The sequence below is a fragment of the Dipodomys ordii genome, unplaced genomic scaffold (assembly GCF_000151885.1).
Source record: "Dipodomys ordii isolate 6190 unplaced genomic scaffold, Dord_2.0 Scaffold83, whole genome shotgun sequence".
Taxonomy (NCBI): Eukaryota; Metazoa; Chordata; class Mammalia; order Rodentia; family Heteromyidae; genus Dipodomys; species Dipodomys ordii.
The window spans coordinates 96,878-109,194 of record NW_012267299.1 but is presented as its reverse complement, the minus strand read 5'-3'; the positions used below and the strand labels follow the sequence as shown (position 1 = coordinate 109,194).

Genomic DNA, 12,317 nt, shown 5'->3' with positions numbered 1-12,317 from the left:
CTCAAGTGGTAGAGCTCTAGCCTTGAGCTGAAGAGCTGAGGGACAGCGCCCAGGCCCAGAGTTCAGGCCCCACAACCGGACCCAAAAAAAAAAAGTCCTGTTACCATTGTGCTAAAAAGACCTTTCCTCATAAGTAAATGCAAAACTCTTAAACCGAAGTAGTAACTTAATGGGAAAATAGTTCACTAAAATTCAATTTACTTATCACAGTATAAAGAATAGAGGAGCACAGGACCTGAAAATAGGGGTTCAGAAAATAAGATGATACCTTTTGTTTAAAAGTTCAAATTCACAGTATTACATCAGACAACATTGTTAGCTTCCAACCGACAAATACATGTAGATATTTTTTATTTTTATTATAGACACAAATGAAATTATTTGAACTTGACAAGACTGATCATTTAAAAATATTCCTGTTAACCTTGGCTTTCAAAGAACTTACACAGTATGAACATGAATATTAGCTAGTATGAAAGTATTTAACAGGTAGAATATATGAAACTATATTATATGCAATAAAAATTTCATCAGGAAGTAAATACTTCATGGGATTGTAATTAAAACAGTAAATTTCAATTATCTTAATTCACCTTTATGGAACTTAGGCTGGCCACAAACATTGAGTAATCACTGCAAGAAAGTACAGTGACAAGGCTTGTATCAGAGTTTAAACTTAAAATTAATATATACCTTATTTTGGGGCTACTGTGCTTGAAGAATTGTAAAAACTTGGGAATCATAATGTTGAGAGGACGATCCAGCACATCACTATCTAAAATTTCGGCAGAATCTTCACATATCTTCTGAAGTGCACCAAATGCTCCCTGTAAAGAACACATTTGAATTATTAGGATCACTAAAATCAAAGGCATAGAGCCTGGTTTGGTGGTGGCGCATGCCTGAAATCCCAGCACTAGGGAGACTAATCAGGAAAAACTGTAAGTGGCTAGTCTGGTCTATATAGCAAGAAGTTGTCTCAAAAGACAAACCACAGGCTGGGCGCTGGTGGCTCACGCCTGTAATCCTAGCTACTCAGGAGGCCGAGATCAGAGGATCACAGTTCAAAGCCAGCCCAGGAAGGAAAAGCCGTGAAACTCTTATCTCTGATAAACCACCAGAAAACCAGATGTGATGCAGAGGCTCAAGGGGTAGAGCACTCAACTTCAGCTGAAGAGCTGAGGGACGGCACTCAGGCCCAGAGTTCAAGCACTACAACCGACAAAAACAAAACCCCAAGGAAACAGAGAAATACTATTTATGTGACAAATTTCAGCTTATTAAAATGCCTTTTAAACTCCATAAACTAAGTAATTCAAATGAAACAAATTATACCATGGAGTTTCTAAACTCTGTTACTATACTTTAATTTTAGCATTAAGTTGGTAAAATATAAATAGTATCTAACCTAAAAGCTTGACTTCTGTAATATTCTTGTTTTAAGTCAGCATTGATCTTACTCCTAAATGCTAAACTGAATGTAAAAGTACATTTTCATAGAAATGTACTTAACCATTGTAACGCCTTTTGAAGTAGCATTAATAGCACTAAGAAACAATTATAATGCTGGTGGCTCATGGCTGAAATCCTAGCTATTCAGGAGGCTGAGATTTGAGATTCACCATTCAAAACACTCTGACCTCCAAATTAACTACCCAAAAAGCCCAAAGTGGAGCTGTAGCTCAAATGATAAAGCATTAGCCTTGAGCAAAAAGCTCAGGTTCTGAGTTCATGCTCAAGGACCAGAACCAAAAACAAACCAAAAACAACCCCCCCCAAAACAAACAAAAAAACCAAGTATGTAAGTGTGCACACACATACGCGCATATGCACGCACATACACACAATTTATCAAGTAGCTAGCGATAAAAATCTGTTAAAAGGGCAGGTAACCAAATTGGACAACTACTTCCTTATAGTCATTTTTATCCCAAAAGGCATAAGCCAGAGTTGTTGCATACTATATAGAAACTGCAGGTACCATCACCACCTTGGTGCTTATTTTTTATAAAGCTAATTTTAAAAGTATCTATCCAAAGGTACAGTTTTAAGGCAATTACTCAGTAATTTTTGTTTATAATGCCTCAAAAACTATAAATATAGAAATATATGTTTAAAATTCAATTGAAATAAACTCAACATATATTCACTACTAAGGATTTTAATGGTCCTGTTGAAATTGCAATATCTGAACACGAAAGCTTAAAAAAGTTAGCTCAGGGCTGGGAAGGTGGCTCAGTGGTAGAGTGCTTGCCTTGCATGCATGAGGCTCTCAGTTCAATTCCTCAGCACCACATAAGCACAAAAAGCCGGAAGTGGGGCTGAGACTCAAGTGGTAGAGTGCTAGTCTACAGCTGAAGAGCTGAGGGACAGTGCCCAGTCCCAGAGTTCAGGCCCCACGACCAACAAAAAAAAAGTTTTAGCTGTAGCCAGGCTCCAGTGGCTCAAGCCTGTAATCCTACCTACTCAGGAGGTTGAAAAAGGAGTATAATGATTCAAAGCCAGTCTAGACAGGGTAGTCCATGAAATTCCTACCTCTTATTAACCACCAAAAAGTAGAAAGAAGAGCTGTGGCTCAAGTGATAGAGCACTCGCCTTGAGCAAAAAAAGCTCTGGGATAGCACCAAGACCTTGAAGTTCAAGCCCCAGGACAGGCCCTTCCCCCACCAAAACGCTCCAAAAGCCAGTTTAAAATCAAATTAGATGTAAATTTGCTTCTTATGCTATTGTGAATCCTGCCGTCTGAATTTCCCATGTCATCGCCTAAATTAGATAGGGAAATGACTTTTTGGTGCCTCTTTTCCAGTAGGGCCAAGGCCATTCAGGCAATATGAAGTACCTACAGAAGATGGATTACTGACCCTTTGCCACTCCTTTCAAAGTGAACGGGACCGAAGTCATTTCAGGGAGAACATCAGGCAGGATGAATATATGAGGAGATATAAAATATTGGTTTTGTCAGTGCTGGGGCCTGAACTCTGGGTCTGGGAGCTGTCCCTGAGCTTTTCAGCTCAAGGCGAGTGCTCTACCACTTAAGCCACAGCGCCACTTCTGGTTTTCTGGTGGTTAACTGGAGATAAGAATCTCACGAACATTCCTGCCCAGGCTTGCTTTGAACCTCGATCCTAAGAACTCAGCCTCCTGAGTAGCTAGGATTACAGGCATGAGCTACCAGGTCCAGGCATAGAAATCTTGTGTTCAAGAAATATCAAAAAGGGCCAGACACAAAAGTTAAAACCAGGTAATAAACCGAAAATGCAAGTAAGTTTTCTTACCAGCACAACTTTGGAACTCTGACACTATATGTACTCAGCTTAAAAAGTATAAAAGCTGGTAGGGAATTTGTCTCAATACTCATTTTCTGCAGATGAAACAGGAAATTTTTCCTCTCTGTTCTTTTTCTCCTTCCTTTAATCAATTATATTCAAATAAACCCTGCCTAGAGAAAATATAATTCGGGACTGGGAAGGTAGCTCAGTGGTAGAGCACTTGCCTTGCATGCCTGAGACTCTGGGTTCGACTCCTCAGCACCACATAAGAAAAAAGAAAAAAGCCGGATGTGGTGCTGTGTCTCAAGTGGTAGAGCGCTAGCCTTGAGCTGAAGAGCTGAGGGACAGCGCCCAGGCCCAGAGTTCAGGCCCCATGACCGGACCACAGCCCCCCCCCCCAAAAAAAAGAGAAAATATAACTCAACAAAAACTTCAACAAACATTCAGCAATCATTCCATATCAATACCTGCAAAGCCTATACATAAGCAGTTGAAATGAGAATACTGTTCATATAGTTCCTATATTAAAGCAGTCTAAACTTTTTATTCTTGTATAGTACTTGTTTAAATGTCCATCTTTTGTTTTCCATAACATCAAAGTATCTTTCAAAGTATTCAGCTGTTAACAAAATGACTAGATATTAGTCTTTCTCTAATTTTATCAATGTAATTCAAAAAAATTATTACAAGGGTTCCAAGGAATTATTAGTCTTATTATATGTGAGAAGTTTTTGGTTTTATTTTTTTTTAGAAGACTTTTGCTATTCAAAGAGATACTTAGTCATTAACATTAACAAGTAAAATCTATACTCTCTTCACTTCTCCAAATAGAACAGTTTCTATTGATTTTATCAGTGGTAAAAGGGGGAAAAAAAAAACTTGACAAGGTATGCACACCTTAAATGTTACTAAAAAAAGTTATTAAATAACAAGCATGAAAACAGTTTAGAAAAACTAAAAAAAAGTTTGATAAATTTGTCTATTTAAAAAAAAATCACATCAACAAATTTAAGCTTGACAATGGCTGCTTATTATATATAAGTAACGTATAAAAATAATTTTTTGAGTAAAACCTATAAAGTCATTGACAAATAAACATTAAATTTAAACATTTATGTTAACAAATAAATGAACAAAGGATAACCTTATTCACATATTAAATGTAAGTATATACATCCAACTTGTGTAGAAGTGATGAAAATAGATTATAATTAAAATAGAACACACATTTAGTTAATATCCCACAACTACTTCCTCTATGCTAGTAATGTGTTAATTTTGATTCCTTCTATTAACATTCACGAAATTGAATGAAATAAAGTAACATTTTGGGTCCGGTTGTGGGGCCAGAACTCTGTGCCTGGACGCTGTCCCTCAGCCCTTCAGCTCAAGGCTAGCGCTCTACCACTTGAGCCACAGCGCCACTTCCGTTTTTTTTTTTTTTTCCTGCTTATGTGATGCTGAGGAATTGAATCCAGGGCCTCATGCATGCAAGACAAGCACTCTACCACTGAGCCACCTTCCTAGTCCTAAAGTAACATTTTGAAGGTAACAAGATCAAGACAGTAAAACTTAAGCATACAAATTAATATTAGCAGAGTCCAGGAACAATTTTAAAACAGAAAATTGAAGGTAATTCCCTGTAGGGCATACAAAAATATTTTTTTTTGGTCAGTTGTGGGGCTTGAACTCTGGGCTTGGGCAATGTTCCTGCATTCTGCAGCTCAAGACAAGCGCTTTACCACTTGAGCCAGAGCCACAGTGCCACTTTCTGTTTTCTGGTGGCTTATTGGAGATAAGAGTCTCACAGACTTTCCTGCCTGTGCTGGCTTTGAACTGAGATCCTCAGATCTCAGCCTTCAAAGTAGCTAGATTACAGGCATGAGCCACTGTTATATATTTCCCCCCCCATTCCGAGGATTGAACTTAGGACTTGTGTTCTTGCTTTGGCTTGTGTGCTCACAGATGACACACCTTGATTCTTGAGCCATGTCAAACAAACAATAGAATCTCAGACACTTTTCTGTCTAAGGGGGCTTCAAAAATCTCAACTCTCAGGTCTCCTGATTAGCTAGATTTTTTCCACAGCATGTTATGTTCTTTATAAAAAAGCAGTAAAGATAAAAGATCACAAACATAAAAGAGTAACTTTAGGTTCTAAATTTTGAAGTTGTACATTTTTGGATGAAATGTTTTTCAAAAAGGTATGACTACACAGTATGGTAATAATAACAAAAAAGCATTCTTACCTCACAGGTATTATAATCTTCAGAATCCAACAGGCTACAGAGTTTTGGTAAGAGATCAGGCCAATTCTGCAATTCTCCCTTGGAGGCTATGGTTGTAATCAAAATACCTTGAAAGACAACATACATTTTTAGAAAAGCCAGCCATTCAAAATGTACCACATGAGCTTAACTTTTCCAAAACTACATGTCATAGCATTCATTGACCCCCAAATTACTGCCACAGCCTATCTGTGGAAAAGCTCCACAGCAAATCAGATCTGTTTCTAATCTTTACTGTAAATTTTCATCACAAAAAATTACTAAGTTTCAGTACAACTGACTGGTGTGTGTGTGTGATGTGCTGCTACTGCAGCTTGATATCAGGCACTCACACTCGGTTTTTTCATTCAAGGATAGCCCTCTACCATTTCACCAACAATCTCTACTTCTGACTTTTTGTTGGTTAACTGAAGATAGTGTTTTATGGACTTTTTTTTGCCTAATCTGGCTTGGAACTTCTACCCCAAGATCTCACTCTTCTGAGTAGCTGAGAGTTACAGGCACGAGCCACTAGCACCTAGCTTAGTAAAACAGAAACCCTTTTTTTTTCTTCAAAACTAAAGATATCTTAATTAAAATTAACATATTTTTACAATCACTAATTCATGAGAACTCATATTTTATACAACCTATCCACAAAAGAACAGGGAAAAAATACCAAAATGCTATTAGCTCTTATCACTGGTTGATGAGTTTATAAATCTGTTGGGTTTGGATAAAAGATACACCAAGAAGGTCAGAACAGTTTCCCTACTTAATTGTGAATCATAGCCAAGGATTGTGATACAGAAAAATGACATAGATGAGAATGATCCTACATGTTCATATGCTTTGCAACACTACCTCTCATGGGGACAGGTTATGTACTCCTTTAAAGAATTCCCATCACTTGCTAGAAAGGCAGTCTTGGAGGCTGGGTGGTACATGCTGATTGATCATATGTGGGTATTTTTTTTTGTTGGTTTGTTTTTGCCAGTCCTGGGGCTTGACTTCAGAGCCTGGGCACTGTCCCTGAGCTTCTTTTGGTCAAACCTAACAATCTACCACTTGAGCCACAGGACCATGTGTAGCTTTTTGTTTAAGTGGTATTGAGAAATCAAACCCAGGGCTTCATGTATGCTAGGCAAGCACTCTACCACGAAGCCACATTCCCAGCCCCATGATCATGTGTTTTTGACTGACTGGATTATTTCAACTGAGTTGTGTAGCCCTGCCATGACAGCAGATTAGGCAAGCACCCAAACGTCAACACAAACATTTTGTATTAACATTTTCTCTATAAAACGTATCATTTATAATATAATGTAATATGTTGGTAATTCTGGAGAATAAACTCTGACATTACACAAATTACAAAATGTTTCCTAAGCTGTATGTTACTATTCTGCAAAAATGGAAAGAACATGGTCCTCTTGAAACTTCAGTGAGATGTAATTACTATAGAATAGAAAATTAAAACTGTGTGGATAAACTTTGTTTAAATTTCCACTGTTAAGTTTTTAAGAACACTGCTCTCAAGAGAAAAAGTTTAAAAAAACTTTAGCGAACCAAGCAAATACTTTCTAAGAAAAAAATTACTAATGTATTTAAAGCTGTTCCTCCCCTGCTCAATAACAGGGGCTTGAAATCAGGTTCTCACCCTTGCTCTGGCTTACAGTCCAGTTTTCTGTTGGTTATTTTGGAGCTAGTCTTTTAAGACTTTTCTGCCCAAGAAGGCCTCCATATGAGAAATCTCAGTCTCCTAAGTAGCTAGGATTATAGGTGTGAGCCACCATGCACCAGGCTTACTGAGTGTTTTTAAGATATAACCCTTGCAATAAGATGGTTTGCAAGAAGATTTGAAAGCAGCATGATCTTTTTCTTGCCAATTATTCTTTCCTAAAGTTAAAAATAAAGAGAAAGCCCTGGATATGCCTTCAATGAAGGCTGGAGGCATGGCTTAGTGATCAAGAACCTGTCTAACAGACTTAAAGCCTAGTAACCCAAGATAAAGCATAAAAGAATGCTGGGTTGACAAATTCTAAATTTATCTGGTCCCATAATCTCATCTACTTTACAGAAGAGGGAGATTAAGACAAAAATGAAATTTTTAGCTTTTGATTTATTTTGGGTTCTGAGGATCCAATACTTAAAAAAAATTACTATTATTTTTTAGCTAGTGGTAGGGCTGAACTCAGGGCTTGGGTGCTGTTCCTAAACTTTTTCTGCTCAAGGCTAGTGTTCTAGCACTTTGAGCCACAGCTTCACTTCCAGTTTTCTGGTGGTTAAATGGAGATAAGAGTTTCAGACTTTCCTGCCTGAGCTGGTTTTTGAACTGCAATCCTCAGATCTTAGCCTCCTGAATAGCTAGGATTACAGATATGAGTCACGACTGCCCAACCAATACTTTTATTTTTAATTAGCAACATGTTACAATTTAACTGTCCAATCTGTGTAACTTATTTCAAACTGATAGCTTTAGCTAAGTAATATTAAAATATTATAAACGTTTATGGAACTTTAAATGTTAATTAAACATCTTGCTGGGTGCCAGTAGTTCATACCTATAATCTCAGCTACTCAGAAGGTTGAGATTTGGGGGACAGTGATTCAAGGATAACACTGTCAAAAAGTTTACTAGCCTCCATTTCCAAAATAACCAGCAAGGGTCTGGGAAGGTGGCTCAGTGTTAGAGTGCTTGCCTTGTATGCATGAGACCCTGGGTCTGATTCCTTAGCACCACATAAACAGAATAAGCCAGAAGTGGCGCTGTGGCTCAAGTGGTAGACTGCCAGCCTTGAGCTGAAGAGCTGAGGGACAGCACCCAGGCCCAGAGTTTAAGCCCCACAACACACACACACCAAAAAGTGGGACTGGATGGAGTCATGGCTCACATAGTAGAGAACCAGCATAGCAAGCATAAAGCTTTGAGTTCAGTCAATACCGAAGAAAGAAGAAGAGATGAGGGAAAAGAGGAAGATCTTGAATCTGAAAGTCCAAAATAAAAATAAAAAGTCTTATAATGTTCAAAAAGATTCAAATTTTTTGGTAGTTTAAATTTTTGGTAAGAGAGGCTCAATTGTTAAGTTCTATATAAATATCCCCAAATCACCCTAAACAATTATTCTGAAATAATACACACAATTCTGAAATCTGAAACACTTTATAGACTCCAAACATTTGAGATAAGGACCACTCAATCTGTATATGGAAGCTCAGCAGTAGTCATTAATACATTGTCAATTGTTTCATCTGTATTTCTACACTTTCACATTCCCAATTGTTTGTTTTTTATTACATTCTAAGTGCTATTTGGCAATATACTGAATTAATGTGTGAAGCTTAACTGAAGCAAAAATTCTTAATTCGTTTTTATACTGAAAACTTCTGAGACTAGATTAGGATACTTGGGAAAATAGTATCTAGAACTAAAATCAATGAACGACCTTTTAACTTCCACAAACAAGTATCAAGACATAAAAAGAAAAGAGCTTCCAAATATTTGGAAACATTTATAGAAGGAGAAAGAAGTCCAGAAGTCACTGGAAGATTACACCAATTCTTTTCTCCCAATACTATTATTACTAACTCTTTTTTTGGTGGTGGTCCTAAGGCTTGAACTCAGGGTCTGGGTGCTGTCCTGAGACATTTTGCTTAAGATTAGTGATCTACCACTTGAGCCACAGATCCACTTCTGTTTTTTGAGGAGGTAGTTAATTGTGAAGCAGTTCACAGACTCCCTGCTTAGGCAGGCTTCGAACCTTGATCCTCAGAGCTCAGCATCCTGCGTAACTAAGATTATATAGGGGTGAGCCACCAGTGCCCAGTTACTACCACCACTACCTTTATTTTTTTATTTTTATTTTTTTTTGGGGTCCGGTCATGGGGCCTGAACTCTGGGCCTGGACACTGTCCCTCAGCTCTTCAGCTCAAGGCTAGTGCTCTACCACTTGAGCCACAGCGCCACTTCCAGCTTTGTTCTTTTTGCTTATGTGGTGCTGAGGAATCGAACCCAGGGCCTCAGCATGCAAGGCAAGCGCTCTACCGCTGAGCCACCTTCCCAGCCCCCACCACTACTTTTAAAAGACAGGATATCACTACGTGGTGCTTCCAAGTTCTTGCTCCTCCCAAAAGGGCTAAGATTGTAGGTAAGCACCATCACACTCTGCTCTTCAATACTATTACTTCTAATCTTTTAAATTTAAGACAAAAAGAACTATAGCTTAGACCAAATGGTACTTTAAAAAAGAAAGGTATAAGCCAGGAGCTGGTGGCTCACATCTGTAATCTTAGCTACTTAGGAGGCTGAGTTCTAAGGATCTCCTTTTAAAGCCAGTTCAAGCACAAGAGTCTCTGCGACTCTTATCTCCAATTAACCACTAGAAAATCAGAAATTAGAGCTGTGGCTCAAAGTGGTAGAGTGCTAGCCTTGGGCAAAAAGAGCTTAGGGACAGTGCCTAGGCCCAGAGTTCAAGCCCTATGGAAAACAAACAACAAAAAGCAAAAAAAGGTACAACAGAAAAACTCAGGGAGTCCCTCTCATCTCCCAAAAGAAAATACCTTCTATCCATCAAATTTGAAGTCAGTGTTGTCACACTTGAGTATGTCTATAGAGAAATCACAGAACTTCTAATTTACAGAGATGAGTATTACTTTTCAAACCTAAAAAACAAATGCGAGAAGGAGAGCTGGTAGCTCATACCTGTAATCCTAGCTACTCAGGAGACTGAGACCTGAGGATCACGGTTCAAAGCCAGCCTGGGCAGGAAAGTCCCTGAGACTCCTATCTCCAATTAACCACCGGAAGTAGTGCAGTGGCTCAAGTGGTAGAGTGCTTGTCTTGAGCTGAAGAGCTGAGGGAGAGCACCCAGGCCCAGAGTTCAAGCCCCATGACTAACAAAAAACAAAACAAAAGCCCAAAACAAAAACAAATACAAAACTAAGGAATCCTTCAGGGACTTGATTTACACAGCAGGTTAATGAACAGAAAGTTCCTTGTAAAGTATGGGTCCTTGAAGCCTAGTGCATGATGAAAGTTGTTCAGTAGTAGGATTCCCTGGAGCAGAGCTGCCTATCTCTGCTGCCACTCACTGATATATATCTAACATTATAATGAAGGATTTTAATCAATTATTAAGTTATTATTGTCCTGGGAGCAAGTTAAATATGTTGAAAAAGTCTAAATATCCTGCTACTGAGTTGAGTGTAATGCAAGGCTAATATCAATCAAGGAGAGAATCCCTATTGAAGAACATCATTTCTATAAAACAAAGTTGCCTTATATGTAAAAGTGACTGTAGAACCTGGCACCAGTGGCTCAGGCCTGTAATCCTAGCTACTCAGAAGGCCGAGATCTGAGGATTATGGTTCAAAGCCAGCCTCAGCAGGAAAGTCCTGAGACTCTTATCTAATAAACCACCAGGAAACCAGAAGTGGCACTGTGGCTCAGGTAGTAGAACACTAGTCTTGAGCTGAAGAACTCAAGGACAGCACCCAGGCCCAGAGGTCAAGCCCCATGACCAACAAAAAAAGCGACACTAGAAATTACACTCCAAGTATTCATTACACAGGCAGACCAACAATAAGAAACTTCAGCTACATAATCAAAAAACAGTGGTCCTAAATACTATTGCTTGATATCCAACTTCAATCAATTTTTATTAGCCAACTATCAGTAACTCAGTTATATTGGGTAAAAGCTTTTACCTTAACTGTTAACACTTTTATAAACACCTAAGTGTCCTACCTATCACTAAACATAAAATAATATGCTATAAAATCATTTCTATAATTCATTATAAATAGAATAAGCAAAGTAAGTAAGCTAACTTACCAACAGTGGCTCTGATCAGAGGAGACGAATCACCAATATTATTTAAGCATTCACTTTTAATAAAGTCTGTTACCCCGTTTGGGAAATTCTGAAAATGTGCTTTCACATTATTCTTCAAGATGAGACCACTCAATGATCTGGTGGGTTCATCTGCAATAAAGTAACACCAGTACTGAGTTTCAAAGTAGTTTCAAAATGTGCCAAAAATAGTAACTTTAGAAATGAATATATTCAATAGCTGATTGCAACTACAATTTATTTTGTGCTATAATAAAAAAAAGGTCAAATGATTATTAAAAAATTAACATGATAATTTATTTCAGGGCTTTTCAACCTGGCCATGGCTGACATGTTAATAATGCTTTGTTGTGGGGTAACCACAGCTCTACTTCTGGCTTTTCTGGGGCTAGTTAATTGAAGGTTAAGAGTCTCACAGACTTTCCTGCCAGGATAGGCTTTGAACCTTGATCCTCAGATCTCAGCTTCCTGAGTAGCTAGGATTACAGGAGTGAGCCACTGGTGCCCAGCAATATTATTAATTCTTAAATGAGAAACTAGACATGTAAACAGTATCCCAATGTTCCTAGTGTGGAAAAGCAGGGAGTCAGCAAGAGAAGAAAAAAATAACACATATATAAAACTCTACAAATACAAAACTCCTACTATGTCCTTTGAGAAAGTGTGCTTCTGAAGTATCCTTATATGTCAGACTGCTTTAGTAGGTGAGAAGTTCACTACTGTAACAATTTAATACTTGGAATCTAGGGTAAAAACATGAGTAGATAGATTAAATATAATTGGAATCTTTAAGGAAATCTTTTAATTACAGATTAGAACATTTCCTTTACTAAATGTTTTAGTTCTTTAAAAAAGTGTGGAGGGCTGGGAAGGTGGCTCAGTGGTAGAGGGTTTGCCTTGCATGCCTGAGGCCCTGGGTTCGAGTCCTCA

At 38.2% G+C, this 12,317-nt stretch overlaps 1 protein-coding gene across 1 annotated transcript in view; it reads right to left on the bottom strand.

Moving 5' to 3' along the window:
• Positions 1-12,317, bottom strand: part of Tnpo1 (transportin 1) — a 65,684-nt gene that overhangs the window by 45,437 nt on the left and 7,930 nt on the right. Inside the window, exons 2-4 of the mRNA XM_013025226.1 lie at positions 11,370-11,519; positions 5,519-5,625; positions 694-827 (exon numbers count right to left, since the gene is read on the bottom strand). Coding sequence (XP_012880680.1) covers positions 694-827; positions 5,519-5,625; positions 11,370-11,519 — 391 coding nt within the window. The remainder of the gene's footprint in view (positions 1-693; positions 828-5,518; positions 5,626-11,369; positions 11,520-12,317) is intronic.